The sequence below is a fragment of the Silurus aristotelis genome, assembly GCF_946808225.1.
Source record: "Silurus aristotelis genome assembly, chromosome: 29".
NCBI classification, from domain to species: domain Eukaryota; kingdom Metazoa; phylum Chordata; class Actinopteri; order Siluriformes; family Siluridae; genus Silurus; species Silurus aristotelis.
Window position 1 is genome coordinate 1516468 of NC_139602.1, and position 18631 is coordinate 1535098.

General features: G+C 43.9%; 2 protein-coding genes and 1 long non-coding RNA gene across 3 annotated transcripts in view; 1 reads left to right on the forward strand and 2 right to left on the reverse strand.

The window, feature by feature from the left end:
* Positions 1 to 18631, reverse strand: part of LOC310722868 (uncharacterized protein) — an 81283-nt gene that overhangs the window by 44356 nt on the left and 18296 nt on the right. The window lies entirely within an intron of this gene.
* LOC310722873 overlaps positions 1 to 18631 on the forward strand; it is a 63003-nt gene that overhangs the window by 6648 nt on the left and 37724 nt on the right. The window lies entirely within an intron of this gene.
* LOC310722865 (tripartite motif-containing protein 16-like) lies at positions 9408 to 11485 on the reverse strand. Its single transcript, XM_083535646.1, has 5 exons — positions 11396 to 11485; positions 11020 to 11112; positions 10649 to 10882; positions 10403 to 10562; positions 9408 to 9993 (listed from the first exon to the last, which is right to left on the reverse strand). Exons 1-5 carry the CDS (start codon positions 11447 to 11449, stop codon positions 9458 to 9460), a joined length of 1077 nt encoding a protein of 358 aa, XP_083391772.1. The 5' UTR covers positions 11450 to 11485; the 3' UTR covers positions 9408 to 9457.

Consider the following 18631-nt stretch of genomic DNA (forward strand, 5'->3'; position numbering starts at 1 on the left):
CACCTCTTTTATAGACTATTTCAAGAAAGTCAACAATAACAAACGGGTTCCGTTATACTGAAAGAAGAGTTCAAGATATTTAGTCGTTTGTTCTTTTGTCACGTGACTTCCATAAACGCGCTACACAATGCAATCAATTATATGAATGAACGAGATTCAAAGAACCGAGTCACTACAATGATCCATAACCCTTCCCATCACTAATGCCTTAACAATGCAGCAGCTCCCGTATATAAAAGTTTCACCCATGAAATAAAATTCTCACACAAACCAAAGGCTTTAAGGTTTTCAAATAAATATCTGTGATCAACTCTATCAAAGACTTTTACCTGATCAATAGAGAACAGTCCCACATCTGTATTATTGTCGCCGGCCAACGTAATCACGTCACGCATAAGGAAGAGGTTGTCCATTATTGTTCTGTTCAGCACACAATACGTTAAGCGGTCATTTAGAACGGGTTCTAAAACCAGTTTTAGTCTGTTTGAAAGACACTTGAGATCGTATTCACCAGCATTGAACAGATCTGTATAAAAGTCCTTCGCGATGTTCCTCATTTTGTGGGGGTCGGATGTTAAAGTTCCATCTGGCAGTTTTAGGTGCAGCATGACTATTCTTTCTCCTACTTTGTGCTCCAAGTTAAAGACAAATGTGCTAGGGGCATCCATGTCTCTTAGTGAGGAGAAACGAGCCCTGATCAGAGCTCCCTTAGCTTGTTCGTTGAACAGTGACTCCAGGGCTTTTTTCTTTTCTCTTAGCTCTCCCACTCTACCAGAGTCTTTGTCTATGAGTTCATCCTCAGTCACAGTGATTTCCCTCTCAAGAGCTTTGATGGTTGATTTGGTGAGGCTGTTAGAGAAAGCAGTGTAGTCCTGACAGAACACACGAATCTGCGCCTTCCCTACTTCCACCATTGAACAATGTCATCGTACTCCTCCTTCCGTTGCTGCCACTTCGACCAGAACAAATAGAATTTTTCACAGAAAGATGCATCGTGTAAAAGTTTAAGAATAAAATGCCAGTAATAGCTGGTGCGCTGTGACTTTTTTTAGACTTATATCTATCGTGCATGTGTGATGGTCAGTAAAACCGTTGGGAAGGATGTTTGAGAAAAAGATGGAGACACCACCACTGAGGTTTGATCCGGGACTAAAAAACATTTTTCCCTCCATCCACATTTTCCACTCAACTTCATTCTCCTGACTGCTGTGTTTCTTGTAAAAAAAAAACAATGTTGATGTGTTTATTTAGGATGTGGGTGTGTAATGCTGCCATTTTCCTATGATCTCTTCCTCTATTAATGTTTATTGTCCCTATTCTTATGATGTCCATAAGGAAAGAGAGAAAGGGGAAAAAAGTCGGATAACAGACAGAACAGAAATTCGCAGGAAAGGAGTTTTACCCTGTGTACTTTCACCATTTCACAGAACTTTTTTCACTGCCGTTTTTCCTCTTCTTAATTTCGTCACAAAGTTTTTTAATCTGTACCTTTTTCTTTTGCTCAGTTCGTCAAACCCTACCGACTGCTGGATTTTAATTACTTAAGCAGTGAGAGATTGGGAGATAAAGAGTGGGAGAAGCAGTGAGAGATGGAGAGATGAAGAAACAGATGAAGAGAAGGAGAAGCAGTGAGAGATAGAGAGATAAAGAGAGGGAGAAGCAGTGAAAGATTGAGATATAAAGAGAGGGAGAAGCAGTGAGAGATGAAGAGAAGTAGAGGAAGAAGCAGTGAGAGATAAAGAGATAAAGAGAGGGAGAAACAGTGAGAGATTGGGAGATAAAGAGAGGGTGAAGCAGTGAGAGATGAAGCGATAAAAAGACGGAGAAGCAGTGAGAGATGGAGAGATAAAGAGAGGAAGAAGCAGTGAGAGATTGAGAGATAAAGAGAGGTAGAAGCAGTGAGAGATGGAGAGATAAAGAGAGGGAGAAGCAGTGAGAGATTGAGAGATAAAAAGAGGGAGAAGCAGTGAGTAATGGAAAAGCATGAAAACATGCATAAAGACATCTCAGTGTTGGACTGAGTAGTAATCACGTAATAATACATCATTAATTCAGTAGTAACTCAGTAATAATTCAGTGCTAACTAATAATCGTGTATTAATTTATTATTAATTAAGTAGCAATTGAATTTTATCACTAAAACCAGAAAAATGTTGCCATATTTATCTTGTAAATGTTTTTCTTCTTCTTTCGGCTTCTCCCATTAGGGGGCGCCACAGCCAATCATCCGTCTCCATCCCCCCTGTCCTCTACATCTGCCTCTTTCACACCAACTACCTGCATGTCTTCCCTCACCACATCCATAAACCTCCTCCTTGGTCTTCCTCTTTTCCTCCTTCGTGGTGGCTCCATCCTCAGCATTCTTCTCCCAATATAACTCATGTCCCTCCTCTGCACATGTCCAAACCATCTCAATCTCGCTTCCCTCACCTTGTCACCAAAACGTCCTACATGCGCTGTCCCTCTAATAAACTCATTTCTAATCTTGTCCATCGTCGTCACTCCCAACGAAAACCTTAACATCTTCAGCTCTGCTACCTCCAGCTCCACCTCCTGTCTTTTACTCAATGCCACTGTCTCTAATCCATACAACATCTCATGTCTCACCACAGTCTTATAAACTTTCCCTTTCACTCTCACAGATACTGTTCTATCACAAATCACTCCTGCTATCAATTCAATTCAATTCATTTTTTTGTGTATAGCGCTTTTAACAATGAACATTGTCTCAAAGCAGCTTTACACAGATATTGCGGTGATTAAAAATGAATATGTTCTTTATGGGTAAGTTTGTCCCTGATGAGCAAGCCGGTGGCGACTGTGGCAAGGAAAAACTCCCCGAGATGGCATAAGGAAGAAACCTTGAGAGGAACCAGACTCAAGAGGGAACCCATCCTCATTTGGGTTACACCGAATGTCCATTTGTAGCAGGTATACAATGTTGCGGGGTACAGTGATGATGATCGGAAGCGAACTGTATTCCTGAGTCAGTGTAGGAGACTGTTGACATCAACTACAGTCCAATCTATCCCCAAAGCTCCCGTTCTTACTCCGGAATTTCATGGAACCACCCAAGGCGTTGATGACAAACCTTCCCCAGCTGCACAGAGTGGCCTCCAGTCAAAGAGAACACTATCCAGAGGCAGGCCTGGACGAAGTGTGAAGGTCCACAGAGGAGAGAGGGGCAGGAACAGTGGTCACTGGAGCCTCAGGAGCATGTTTAACTCGACCGAGAGAGAGAGAGAGAGAGAGAGAGAGAGAGAGAGAGAGAGAGAGAGAGAGAGAGAGAGAGAGAGAGAGAGAGAGAGAGAAGAGGGTGACAGGAAGAGAAGGATATGGATTATTAAGTGTACCTATTGTTGCATGAGAGTTAAAGTCCCTGTGCAGTTTGGACTCTGGCAAGATTTGCTATGGCAGCATAACTAAAAGGGAGAACCAGAAGGCAACACAGACATGAGGGATCTCTGGGATAAGAGACGACCCACCACACCACCAAACCTGAGTGAACGCGTGAATGTGAGGGGACGACGGCATACAAATATCCCAGTTCACCAAACACTCTATATCCATGTTCCCCCCAGATCTGAGCCTTTACCTGAGTAAAAATCTACTGATTAAAGGCTTGACTGAATAAATACGTTTTTAACCTCGACTTAAACACTGAGACTGTGTCTAAGTCCCGAACACTGATAGGAAGGCTTTTCCATAACTGCGGGGTTTTATAAGAGAAAGATCTGCCCCCTGCTGTAGTCTTCATTATTGGAGGAACCAACAGATAGCCAGCACCTTTTGATCTAAGTAGGCGTGGAGGATCATACTGGTACAGAAGTTCACTCAGATACTGCGGTGCGAGACCGTTAAGTGCTTTATACGTCAGTAGTAGTATTTTATAATCAATGCGAGATTTGATTGGGAGCAGTGTAGATGATTAAAACAGGGCTGATGTGCTCATATTTTCTAGATCTCGTGAGGACTCTTGCTGCTGCATTCTGAACTAACCGAAGCTTATTTCTGCACTTACTCACACACCCAGACAGTCAAGCGCCTAAGTAGTCTAATCTAGATGTAACAAAAGCATGAACTAGTTTTTCTGCATCCTGTAACGACATCATATTTCTAATTTTAGCAATATTTCTAAGGTGAAAGAAGGCGATCCTGGTGATATTATTCACGTGAGCCTCAAAGGAAAGACTCGGGTCAATAATCACACCACGGTCTTTGACAGCCGTACACGCTGAATTAGAAACACCATCCAGAGATGCTACGTAATCTGAAAGTTTGCTTCTAGCTGCATGTGGTCCTAGTAAAAGTACTTCCGTCTTATCTGAGTTGAGCAGAAGAAAGTTATCAAGCATCCACTGTATAATGTCCTTTACACATTTTTCAACATTGTTAAGCTGATCTCTCTCATCTGGCTTTGCTGAAATATACAGCTGTTTATCATCAGCATAGCAATGGAATCTAATACTATGTTTATGAATAATTTCTCCAAGAGGCAGCATATATCACTCTTCTCCACCCACTTCACCCTGCCTGCACTTTTTACTTCACTTCCCTAACACACTCTCCATTAATGCACTGTTGACCCCAGGTACCTGAACTCATCCACCTTCTCCACCTCTTCTCCCTGCAACCGCACCCCTCCACTGCCCTCCCTCTCATTCACACACATGTACTCTGTTTTACTCCTACTGACTTTCATTCCCCTTCTCTCCAGCGCATACCTCCACCTCTCCAGGCTCTTCTCAACCTGCTCACTACTCTCACCACAAATTTACAATATCATCTGCAAACATCATAGTCCAGGGAGACTCCTGTCTGACCTCGTCCGTCAACCTGTCCATCACCACTGCAAACAGGAAAGGGCTCAGGGCCGATCCTTGATGCAGTCCGACCTTCACCTTGAACCAATCTATCTTTTTACCTTCCAGAATCTTGTTAAACAATCCGGTTAAAAACTCCACTGCACTTCTCCTAAACATCTCCACACTTCTACCTGTATGTCATCTGGTCATGGGCGTAAATCCCGAAGGGGACGGGGGGGGGGACATGTCTAAAAAAAAGATTATTTTTAAAAATTGCACTCTCTATTATATTTATTCTCTATTATATGAAAAATATATGTATGTATACCTAAATAATTGTGCATTTAGAAACAGTTGAGTTCCCCCTCCCCTTCCTCACAGTGGTTTGACCCACTGCCTGCATTCCCAGTTCATCTCACCTACACACACGAGTCAGGTGTGTGTCTGCGGCTCAATTAATGTTCAACTCCATCAACTAGGGGCTTTTATTCACTTTAAATAAAGCGATTCTCTTTAATGTAGTTACTTATTCATAAATTGTGCACTGCAGCTAACAGGCCAAAGCCGTTTCCCATGCAGTGTTTTATTTGGGACGACTTGGTATAATGTTAATTTAACATTAACACACAATTAGCATATTGTTTATCTGTGCATTTACTAAATGAGCACTGTGCTACATCCAAACTGACCCCACTGTATTTATTTGTATAATAAATTTCTATTCTGTTCTTAAGTGTCTTAATTAATTTTGAATAAAATTGTAACTTTTTTTTAATCCCTTGATTTGCTTTGTCATTGAACCTGAGAAAAACCTTTGAAAATAACTATAATAACGCAGTCTCCATGCTACAATAATAATGATAAAAGCAGAGTGTTTCACTGTGAGAACACTGTGTCTTTATAAGTACAATAAGCTCACATTTCATCTGTTTCTATTCTTTCATTCTCCTATCCAGCGTCTCTAGCGGTATCGCATGGAATTGCATAAGACACATCACATAGCAATACAGAAAATCCCTCATCCCCCAAAAAGACTTTATACATGGATTTAATACAGATGTGAAATAAATGTGGCATCCAAAAATATAAAGATGTTTTCCGAACAGCGTGTCTGAATATATATTAGTTTAAGTCGCGGCTCGTGCATGTCGACACACTTCGGTGGTGTCCTGCCTGAACCAATCCACCTCTTAATACCATCATTAGGGCACCACGGCTCTCGAAATCATCAATATCATAGAGAAACGCAGCAGAACAGAGCGCTGCATCAAAGACAGGAATCTCATACAGTGAGAATGAATGACATTACTGAAGCAAAAAACCCAACGAACACAATTTAACACGTCTCCGCAGCTGCACCTCCCGCATACATCCCGCATACATCGTCTCTGGCTGAAGCATTTGTTCTCTGCGTTACGCTTTTCTTGGTGATTTAAAACGAAGGCAAATTGTGTGTTTAAATTGCAATCTGATTGGTTAAAGCGACAGAGAGAAACGCTATGAAATGCAGAGGCTATCGAGAATCATTTAATGCATATTCACGATATATATTACACTTACAATCAGAAATATTCAACCCGTAAAGAGTTTTAAGGATTTATAAATAAAAATCTTTTCAAAGTGCAGGATTTTGCTTTGGATGGCTTCTTATTGAGTTTAGTGATACATAAAATCAACACAGAAAACGTATGATGTAGTATTTGTGTGTAACAGTATATTTTGTTAAGATCGCCATGTCAGTATTATCCAACCCCTATATAATATTGTTGTTTCTAAAGCTTTCTGACAGTTTTTATGGCCTGAAGTGGAGCTGAAACATCATTAAGCCTTTGGGAACTCTATAACGATCCTTCATTTGCTTCAGCTGTGATGCATATATAAACCCCAACCATGTAGCATGAAGGTGTTTAAGGTGAGTTGCAATCATGGGAAAGACAAAGGAGCTTCCACAAAAGCTGAGAGAGGGGAGATTATTTCATCCCATCTGAAGGTTCTTGGGTAAAAAAAGATTTTCAAAAGATTTAACATTCTAAGAGACACCATTTGGAGCATTATAAGGAAGTTTAAAACTTATGGAACAGATGCAAACCTGCCTGGCCATGGAAGAAATCTCACAATTTCATCAAGGGCCCTTAGTAACTTAGTCAGGACAGCTAAGAAAAACTCCTGTGTGACTGCAAAACAGCTACAGGATGACATGATGAAGGCTGGTACAAGTGCGTCAGTGGCAACTATAAGACGTGCACTGGATAATCAAGGACTTCATGGCCGGACCCCAAGACGCACTCCACTCTTGACCTCAAGGAACATCAGGAGTCGACTAGAATATGCCAGGAGAAATTTGGACAAAAGTTCTGGGAGACAGTTCTATGGACTGATGAAACCAAACTGGAACTTTTTGGACATATGCACCAGCTGTATGTCTGGCATGCAAAAGGTCAGGCTTATGACCAGAAGAATACCATCCCCACGGTCAAGCATGGAGGTGGGTCAATAATGATGTGGGGCTGTTTTTCTGCGGCAGGAACTGGCAATCTTGATTGTGTACCTGGCATCATGGATTCCCAGAAATACCATGTCATTTTGAAGAAGAACATGATGCCTTGGTTGACAAATTAAACCTTGGTGATCATTGGATCTTCCAGCAAGACAATGATACCAAGCACACCTCCAAATCAACCAAAGCTTGGTTGGGGAAAAGATGCTGGAGTGTCCTAAAGTGGCCTTCTCAGTCACCAGATTTAAATCCAATTGAAAATCTTTGGTTTGATTTGAAGAAGGCGGTTGCAGCACGGAAGCCGTCAAACATCACTGAGTTAGAGGCTTTTGCATGTGAAGATTGGGCAAAGATTCCAATCGTGAGGTGTAAGAAGCTTGTCAGCACTTATCAAAAATGCTTGTTAGAAGTTATAAAAACTAAAGGGCGCTCCACAAGGTACTGAAGCTGGGGGTTGAATAATACTGCACATGCTCATGTGTTACAAGACTTTCAATTTTCATTTGAACTTCAAAGTTAAGTCAACTTCTGTTTTCAAAATAACTCAAATATGTATCAATAAATATTGTTTGTTATTGAGGTGAGGGGGTTGAATATTTCTGATATATATATATATATATATATATATATATATATATATATATATATATATTCATTCATTCGTTTTCTCCCACTTATCCGTAATTCAGGTCGCGGGGGCAGCAGTTCGCCTTCGACTGCTGCCCAATCCTCACAGCACCGTCCCTTACGGTCCCTCCTGCAGGTGGTGAGCCCACGGGAAGGCGGCCGCGGACCTTGATATGTCCCCCGTAAGGGACCCCCGGAGCATAGAGGGTTAAGGGCCTTGCTCAAGGGCCCAAGAGTGGCAGGTTGGCGATACCGGGGCTTAAACCCCCGACCTTCCGATCGGCAACCCAGCGCCCTAACCGCTGGAGCCACCACTCCCCCCTACATACATACATACATACAGACAGACAGACAGACAGACAGACAGACAGACAGACAGACAGACAGACAGACAGACAGTGGTACCCCGCTTATCGACCTGCTCGGACATCAAACTTTTCGTTTGGCGAACAGTTTTTCGACCGAAATTTGCGCCTGCTGAACGACCAAATGCCTGCTTATCGACCTTTTTTTTTACCCTAACCCACGTGGAGCATTTTTTTTTTTGTTACTTTGGTAATGTTTTTAATTTTTACTTTTTACTGTACTATTGTCAGAAATCCACCTTCCAAGACCCCTTCGGCGGCTGTCAAAACCTCCGCTTTCCCTAAAGCCCCTGGCTTCAATATTGCACACCTGGGGCTCATTGTTCACTCATCCCCAGCTCCTATATAAACCCCTCATTCATCCACACTCCTTGCTGGTTATTGTTGGTATGTGAAGGTATTTGGTGCATGTTTGTCTGTGTTTTCCCTGTCACACGTATTTCTATGCGTTTTTTCCTTTCCGGACTCCACGCGCTCTCCACGGCTGCGCTTTCTTTCCAAAGCGCACCCCGTATTACCTTTTTCCTCCCGTGCGTTTGCCCGTGGACCTTCCCCTCCAGGGCTTACCACGGATATCTCTCTCTCGTTTGTCGGGATTCTATGGACTCCCATGTGTGTGTGTGTTTTTGTGTTAAACTCTCTGTGTTTTCGTTAAACCAAAGCAAACTGTGCTCCGGCTTTGCCTCCGCTCATTACACTGCATATTTATATACAGTATTATTTATGTACCTGTATTATTTAGTATTAACGCTGCTAAAAACAGGGCAAAAAATGTTAATAAATGGTTATCGGTGGAGGTCTGGAACGGATTAATTGGTTTTCCATTATTTCCTATGGGATAATTACATTCGCTGAATTTGACAAAGATTTATATTTTTAACATAAATAAGCCGCACCTGTCTATAAGCCGCACCTTCCTACACTGAAATTAATGAACTTTACACAGGCTTTAACGAAAGACAGTGTCTGTTACATGGTGTAACGGGAGAAATATGTTGTGGCTCCTTGCAGAGCGGCATTTTGGGAATAGCCTGCCACCTCATTAGGATGATGGTGACGTGCACTTTGCCAGAAAACAAGGAAAAGATCTAACAAATGAAATTTTAAATCACATTCTGAATGAAGTTTCACATACAAAAAAAGTTGCTTCTTTTAATTGAAACTCAGTGTACAAATGTTTCACATAATCTTACAGTTGTTCCATAATAAGGCAGTTTGAATCCAGCATATAGAGGCTGAGTGAATGTGGTTTGGACTTTGTGGAGGAGCGTCCTCGTTTTAGAGACGCTGTAGAAGGACAGAGTTCCTGCACTGTGATCCACATACACACCTATTCTGGAGGGTAATGGAACTATAAGAGAAGTCATAATGTTGTTGTGACAGAAAAAAACAGAAGAAGAACACAGCAGACTCCAGGACTGATTGTTGCATCCAAACCAGCACTCATTACTCTGTCCTTTCCTCCTGATATCTTTATATGAGACTGATATGTACACATTCGTCCCACCGCTCCACTCCACCTCCCAGTAACAGCGTCCACACACACTCTCTTTACTCAACACCTGACTGCAGGTGTCAAATCTCTCTGGATGATCAGAGTACTGCTGCTTTGTCTTACTGTGTGTCACCACTTTGTTGTTCTCAGACAGAATGAGGTCATAATTTATTGTGTTGGGATCCAGAGTCAGATGACAGAAATCTAAACACATAAACAATGGAAATGTGTCAGATATTAAAAAAGAAAAAACTATATCAAATGAGACGTGTGTGTGTGTGTGTGTGTGTGTGTGTGGGGGGGGGGGTGGTCCTCCATGTGTGTGTGTGTGGGTGTGTGTCCTCCATGTGTGTGTGTGTGTGTGTCCTCCATGTGTGTGTGTGTGTGTGTGTGTGTGTGTGTGTGTGTGTGTGTGTGTGTCCTCCATGCTTTATTAATGGTAAAGTAACTGAAAACAAATCAGAAGCTTTTACACGATTAAGACGTGAATAAAAAAGTGTAACTGTAATAAAAATAACAGTAATAACAGGAAGTTCATGTAGTCATATGAAATGTCTCTTGTCACCATGCTGCAGAGAAAGTAAAGATTTCCCAGCAGGACAATTTCTCTCACCATGTTCATGAATTATGATGAAATCCTCCTGGCAAAGTTCCTCAAATCTATTTTGCAGATCACAGACTGATAACATAATTCTTTCAAATGGGAGATGTTGATTGACAGTGATGTTGGGTGAGTCCTCACATCCAGAAGATACACTGAGAGGCTGGAAACTCTACAGAGAGAAAGAAAAACATCATGGAGAAGGAGAAAGGTGGAGAAATACATGTGACTATATAGACTATACACACTTTGTGTTACCTGGAGGAACTGGATGTGATCGTGAGTGTGTGAAAGCTGCTCCAGCTCAGTGAATCTCGTCTGAAGATCAGTAATCTCCTGCTCCTGTTGCTCCAGGAATCGTTCAGCTCGACTCAGTTCAGCCTCCTTCTGATCTCTGATCAGCTCATTCACCTCCGAGCGCTTTTTCTCCATGGAGCTGATCATCTCGGTGAAGATATTCTCACTGACATCTACTGCTGTCTGTGCACTGTGCTGTTAGGACACACAACCACACACACACACACACACACACACACACACACACACACACTCTTACTGGGACTCAAAATGACTCGATGTTCATGTTGTGTGTGTTTGTAGGAGCAGCTCCGTCTCTGCTCACTGCTCACCTTTATATTGTTCACAGTCTGTTTCAGCTCCTGCACCTTCTTCTGCTTCTCCTGGAGTCTCTGCTGGAATTTCATCTGCTCCTTCAGCTGAATCTGTAAACAGTTATAGTTGTTTAGATATTATTATTCTCCTGCATCTCCCCCTGTTTTATACATGAGCTCTCACACACACGGCTAATGTTGTTCTAGCGGTCATAGGAGAAATCAAGTCGTTATACTGATACACACGACCTAGTGGCCTTCAAACATGGCTGTCCTGAACATCAAACTCAAGCACATTCCAATGCTCATTTTAATACTGAGACTCAGGACTGAAACACACACACACACACACACACACACACACACGTTTTTCACACACCTGTTTTTTACACACCTGATTTTGGTCTGCTGCAGCTACGACGACGTCATGTCCTCTGTGTTCATTCATCGCACACAAGTAACAGATTAAGCTTTGGTCGGTACGACAGTAGATCTTTCACTAAAATCTCCTTACTGGATCTCTGTGTGTGTGTGTGTGTGTGTGTGTGTGTGTGTGTGTGTGTGTAAAAACAGTAGAAAGGCAGCGAGGTTCTAAATAAAGTGACTTATAATCCACTAAGTGTGAAATCCTGCTCTCGGTGAATGTTAATCAGGTGATTAATGTAAATGAGCCCCAGTGTGGATGATGTTAATCTTGTGTGTGACGAGTTTGGAGTCAAACGCTGTTTAAATACCCTCTTCTGTTTGGGTCGTTGCCATGGTAACCGAGGAGCTTCTTCGTGCACGTGCGTGGCGGGCTAAGTCTGTAGTATGTTTATGCTAATAATAAATCACATTGCTACCTGAATTCTATAAACTGTAGTAAAATGGTTATAAATATAGTACAACTTTAAATAAGATCTGGAAAAAATGCCGCATCTCACGAGCTCCTCGTCCGCGGTCCATTCAGCCGCTTTTTTATTTTATTTTTTGTGATTGCGCGTCTAATCTTGTTCTTACGGTATGGGTGCTTAAGATGAGCGAATCCGGAATCATCCAGGTAAAATAACCCGATTCTTTATATGACTCGGGATTCATGAATCATTCTCTTCATTTACTCGGATCACTTGAGTCTTTGGTTATTTTGCTACCACATATAAATAAAAATTGTAAATTACACCATTAATTGTTCTGATTAGTTGTTAGCAAGAAACTGTAGCAACAAGTAGCTGAATGAGTTGTTCAGGAAACTTCCTTTATGTTCAGAAACACAAGAAACTCAAAATGGCGGGTCCTATGCGAGTCCTCGCTGATCCACCTGAACCGTGGGATTCAGCGGATCTGTCGGACTCGTATCGCGGAGCGAAACAGCAGAATCCGAGAGATTTGTGAATGAGATTAATGAGTCCACGGATGAATTGTGAGAGCATTCGGTGAGTGCCCTCTAGTGGAATTTCCTGGCAAAAGCAGGAAGAATCCCTACTGATTGAAGTGACTCAGGGACTCGTGAGAGTCGGATCCGTTCACGGAGTGACTCAGAATGATTCAGATTCGGATTTCTCATCTCTAGTGCTTCCTCACATGTGGCTAAGCTTTAGCAAGGATTGTGGGAAAAACAACATTGGAGAAAATGGTGACATCTGGTGGACAAAAGTCATTCCTGCCACATCCTTACAATAAATGACAATAACAATAAAAATGAGATATAATCAAATATGTATAATTATATGAGAATAAATATACAGAGATGAAAACTAAATAAAATAATAAAATAATAATAATCAGATCATTCTCTACATATATATTTTGTATCAGTGTGCATATTGTTCACGCAGTTCACTGACTGTAGGGGTTTGGCTGACGGATCATTTTGGGTCTGATCTAATTTCTGTGTTTATGTGTATTATAAAATAAGGTTAGTTTTACTGGAATTTTAGTTTCTTTTCTTTCAGGACCTTTTTGTTTATTATTTTGGCCTCGTCCTACCCTGAAGTCACGCCTTTCTACAGTTGTGTGTGTATATACTGTATATATGAATATATACAAATTTTATTATAAAAGGTATCAATCCCTTGAATCCTGAGCTAATTACTCTGTGTGGCCTAACCCTAGACTGAGTCGTAACAAATGTGATATATTTAAAACAAAAGAATTAAAAGCTATAAGCAGAACGGAAAATTCTTCTGTATTTTTCTGAATGTGTTCTAGGCTCAAATAATCACAAAATTCATCACTAAACATGTCAATTGTCTTAACTGGAGGAGTGAAAGAGCATTGTACTGCTTGCACTACAATTTAATTGTGATCTCTGATCTGAGGTACTTTTAAATAACCAGAAAATTTCTGTTTCTTTATTTAAAAGTTCTCCCTAAATTTGCATTGCATGCGTTCTGATGGAAGGAAAATGCTGTAATGGATCGATTCTCCTGCCCAAAGAGGAAATAAAAATTAATAAAACGTGGTCTGCTGAGAACTTTGTGGTTCTCCAAAGGACATCATCAAAGTATAAAACTTAGATTCCAAGCGCAATATTTACATGTACTAAAGCAGGATCGTGACCATTGTAGAGCAGAACCAAAAAGACCAACCCAGTTTTGTAGCTGAATCAGTGATGTCTGTGCTGTGTCAGTGCTTCTTTTAATTGAAACTCAGTGTACAGATGTTTCACATAATCTCACAGTTGTTCCATAATAAGGCAGTATGAATCCAGCATATAGAGGCTGAGTGAATGTGGTTTGGACTTTGTGGAGGAGCGTCCTCATTTTAGAGATGCTGTAGAAGGACAGAAGGCGTCGCTCCATTCCTTTTCTCCGTGGTGGGCAGTGCTCCGTTCCCGACCTCCGCTGAGGGTGTTGTTCTGTTCCAGGTCTCCAGTGTGGGCGGCGCTCGGTTCCAGCTCTCCACAAGGGATGTCGCTCCGCCTCGGGTCCTTCCCGGCTTTCCCCGGTTCCGCGCGATTCTAACCGGGTCCCCTTCGATTCTGGACGGATGGCAAGGCCTTCCGTGGGTTAAGGGCATCAGGTGCCGTCCCTTATTTTTTATTTAATTTTTTTGTAAATCTGTTCCTTTTCAAGATTTGAGACGAAAAAACAAAAACTCTGATTTATTGCATTGTGTAGCGTCTATGGGAGTCACGTGACAAAAGACCGAATGGTTCGGAGTTGTGGAGTCAAAAGATAAACGACTCGATTCATTTCCAGAGCCCCTCCTTGAACTGCCACCTTAACGTGGTGGAGGGGTTTGAGTACCCGAATGACCCTAGGAGCTATGTTGTCCGGGGCTATATGCCCCTGGTAGGGTCTCCCAAGGCAAACAGGTCCTAGGGTTCAAAAACCCTTATAAGAAAAAACAGACCAAGGACCGTGACAACGCCGGTGCTGAGAGGATCGGGCAGCAGTCGAAGGCGGGGGCTTCGACAACCCGATCCCTGGACACAGAAGCTAGCTCTAGGGACGTGGAATGTCACCTCACTGGCGGGAAAGGAGCTTGTGCGTGAGGTTGAGAGGTTCCGACTAGAGATAGTCGGGATCACCTCTACACACGGCTTGGGCTCTGGAACCACACTCCTTGAGAGAGGATGGACTCTTCACCACTCTGGAGTAGGCCATGGTGAAAGGCGGCGGGCTGGTGTGGGTTTGCTTATAGCCCCCCAGCTCAGCCGCCATGTGTTGGAGTTTACCCCGATGAATGAGAGGGTCGTTTTTCTGCGGCTACGGGTCGGGGATAGGTCTCTCACTGACGTGTGTGCCTACGGGCCAAACGGCAGTGTAGAGTACCCGGCCTTCTTGGGGTCTCTGGGAGGGGTGCTGGACAGTGCTCTGACTGGGAACATTTGGCCGAGTCTCCTGTCAGAGAGATCTTGAACTCCCACATCCGGCGGAGCTTTGAACGGATCCCGAGGGAGGCCCGAGACATTGAGTCCGAGTGGACCATGTTCTCCACATCCATTGACGAAGCGGCCGCTCGGAGCTGTGGCCGTAAGGTCTCCGGTGCCTGTCGAGGCGGCAATCCCCGAACACGGTGGTGGAAACCGGAAGTAAGGGATGCCGTCAAGCTGAAGAAGAAGTCCTATCGGGCCTGGTTGGCTTGTGGGACTCCTGAGGCAGCTGACGGGTACCTGCAGGCCAAGCGAACTGCAGCCCGGGTGGTTGTGGAGGCAAAAACTCGGGCCTGGGAGGAGTTCGGTGAGGCCATGGAGAAGGACTATTGGCTGGCCTCGAAGAGATTCTGGCAAACCGTCCGGTGCCTCAGGAGAGGGAAGCAGTGCCCTACCAATGCTGTTTACAGTGGAGGTGGGGAGCTGTTGACCTCAACTGGGGATGTCGTTGGACGGTGGAAGGAATACTTCGAGGATCTCCTCAATCCCGCCATCACGTCTTCCATTGAGGAAGCAGAGGCTGAGGGCTCAGAGGTGGACTCGTCCATCACCCAAGCTAAAGTCACCGAGGTAGTAAAAAAACTCCTCGGTGGCAAGGCACCGGGGGTGGATGAGATCCGCCCTGAGTACCTCAAGTCTCTGGATGTTGTGGGGCTGTCTTGGCTGACACGCCTCTGCAGCATCGCGTGGCGGTCGGGAACAGTGCCTCTGGAATGGCAGACCGGGGTGGTGGTCCCTCTTTTTAAGAAGGGGGACCGGAGGGTGTGTTCCAACTATCAGGGGATCACACTTTTTAGCCTACCTGGGAAAGTCTATGCCAGGGTACTGGAGAGGAGAATACGGGCGATAGTAGAACCTCGGATTCAGGAGGAACAGTGTGGTTTTCGTCCAGGCCGTGGAACACTGGACCAGCTCTATACCCTCTACAGGGTGCTGGAGGGTTCATGGGAGTTTGCCCAACCAGTCCACATGTGTTTTGTGGATTTGGAAAAGGCATTCGACTGTGTCCCTCGCGGCGGCCTGTGGAGGGTGCTCCGGGAGTATGGGGTCCGGGGCCCTTTACTAAGGGCTGTCCACTCCCTGTACGACCGAAGGAGGAGCTTGGTTCGCATTGCCGGCAGTAAGTCAGACTTGTTCCCGGTGCATGTTGAACTCGGGCAGGGCTGCCCTTTGTCACCGGTTCTGTTCATAATTTTTATGGACAGAATTTCTAGGCGCAGCCAGGGGCCGGAGGGTGTCCGGTTTGGTGACAACACGATTTCGTCTCTTCTCTTTGCAGATGATGTTGTCGTGTTGGCTTCATCGGACCAGGACCTTCAGCACGCACTGGGACGGTTTGCAGTCGAGTGTGAAGCGGCTGGGATGAGAATCAGCACCTCCAAATCCGAGTCCATGGTCCATACAGCTCAATTAGCTCGCATAACTGAGTGTGTTGAAGAAATAAGAGATTGGATGACCCATAACTTTCTGCTATTAAATTCTGATAAAACGGAGATTTTGCTCATCGGCCCAAAAAATAGTACACAGAAGCTCCAGCATCTCAGCCTGTATTTAGACGGTTGTTCTGTAACTACTAGTTCAACGGTAAAAGACCTGGGAGTTATTTTAGACAGCAACTTATCTTTCAAAAATCACATCAATCAAGTTACAAAAACAGCCTTCTTTCACCTTAGAAATATTTCTAAGCTAAGAAATATGTTATCTATATCTGATGCAGAGAAGCTCGTCCATGCGTTTATGACCTCTAGAATAGACTACTGTAATGCATTACTAGGTGGATGTCCTGCATCATTAATAAACAAGCTTCAGTTAGTTCAGAATGCCGCAGCAAGAGTTCTTACTAGGTCAAGAAAATACGATCATATAACCCCAATCTTATCGTCCCTACATTGGCTTCCTATTAAGTTTCGAATAGACTACAAACTACTGCTACTCACTTATAAAGCACTAAATGGTTTGGCTCCCATATATCTATCTAGTCTTTTAACACGCTACAATCCGTCACGCTCCCTGAGATCTCAAAACTCTGGGCTTCTAGTAGTTCCTAGAATAGCAAAGTCCACTAAAGGCGGTAGAGCATTTTCACATTTAGCTCCTAAACTCTGGAATAGTCTTCCTGACAGTGTTCGGGGTTCAGATACACTCTCCCAGTTTAAGTGTAGATTAAAAACATATCTTTTTAGCAAAGCCTACACATAACACACATCACACACATCACATCACAACCTTGTGCTCCAGAATATATGATTACATGCACATTATCAACTTGTGCTGTTAATATCATGAACAGCAGCTACGCTAATTCCTCTCCACTGCTTCTCTTTCTCTCCCCATCCCGAGGCATCCTGAGGTTTGGCCAGCTCCAGTCACGTCCCACCTCGTGAAGATTATGGACCTATGGATGATCATGGAGAAGTAGATGCCGAGTGTTTAAAGGCCCTGGCATGGAGAAGCTGATGCTGGATCTATGATGATCACAAATTGTTCTGTATTGTTGAAAGATTTATGACCAAACTCTTGATGTCACCCATATGAGGATGGGTTCCCCTTTGAGTCTGGTTCCTCTCAAGGTTTCTTCCTCATATCATCTAAGGGAGTTTTTCCTTGCCACTGTCGCCACGGCTTGCTCATCAGGGACAAACGCACACCATTCACCTTCACTGTTGTTTTCTGTAAAGCTGCTTTGAGACAATGTCTGTTGTGAAAAGCGCTATACAAATAAACTTGACTTGACTTGACTTGACTCAGTCGGAAAAGGGTGGCTTGCCCACTTCAGGTTGGTGGAGAGTTCCTGCCGCAAGTGGAGGAGTTTAAGTATCGTGGGGTTTTGTTCACGAGTGCGGAAAGGGTGGAACGGGAGATTGACAGACGGATCGGTGCAGCTTCTGCATTAATGCGGTCGAAGTACCGGTCTGTCGTGGTGAAAAAAGAGCTGAGCCGCAAGGCGACACTCTCGATTTACCGGTTAATCTACGTTCCTACTCTCACCTATGGTCATGAGCTTTGGGTCATGACCGAAAGGACAAGATCCCGGATACAGGCAGCCGAAATGAGCTTTCTCCGCAGGGTGGCTGGGCGATCCCTTAGAGATAGGGTGAGAAGCTTGGTCACTCGGGAGCAGCTCAGAGTAGAGCCGCTGCTCCTCCACATCGAGAGGGGTCAGCTGAGGTGGCTCGGGCATCTGTTCCGGATGCCTCCTGGACGCCTTCCTGGGATGGTGTTCCGGGCACATACCACTGGGAGGAGACCCCGGGGAAGACCTAGGACACGCTGGAGAGACTATGTCTCCCGGCTGGCCTGGGAATGCCTCGGTGTCCCTCCGGAAGAGCTGGAAGAAGTGTCAAGGGAGAGGGAAGTCTGGGCATCTCTGCTTAGACTGCTGCCCCCGCGACCCGGCCTCGGATAAGCGGGAGAAGATGATGATGATGCTTTTTCGCCCCCCCGCGGCCGAGCTAACTATAGCAACGACCCAAACAGAAGACGTTTTAGATCCCGTTTGAAGCTCTACACCCTTAAACACGTTGTAAGACATTTTTTTTTTTTTTTTTTTTTTTTTTTTTATGAATTCCTGTAAATTCCCTGGTAACTTATTTGCAAAAATATTTGCAAAATTGCCCCGGATGAAGTTTTCACAGAAAGTTTCCGGAAATTTACCGCACATTTTCCACCCCTTTGCAACCCCGTAGTTATAACACGCTTCGTTCGGTTTACAGTCGTCCGTCGATTTGATTATAACCGGAGCAATCTTTCTTTTCCAGGTAAACAAGTCCCAGC

Coding starts and splice junctions, on each gene's coding strand:
- LOC310722865 (XM_083535646.1), bottom strand. CDS start 11,449: ATGAATGAACACAGAGGACATGACGTCGTCGTAGCTGCAGCAGACCAA. Junction 10,883..11,019: donor AGACTGTGAACAATATAAAG/GTGAGCAGTGAG, acceptor GTGTCCTAACAG/CACAGTGCACAGACAGCAGT. Junction 10,563..10,648: donor ATCACATCCAGTTCCTCCAG/GTAACACAAAGT, acceptor TTCTCTCTGTAG/AGTTTCCAGCCTCTCAGTGT.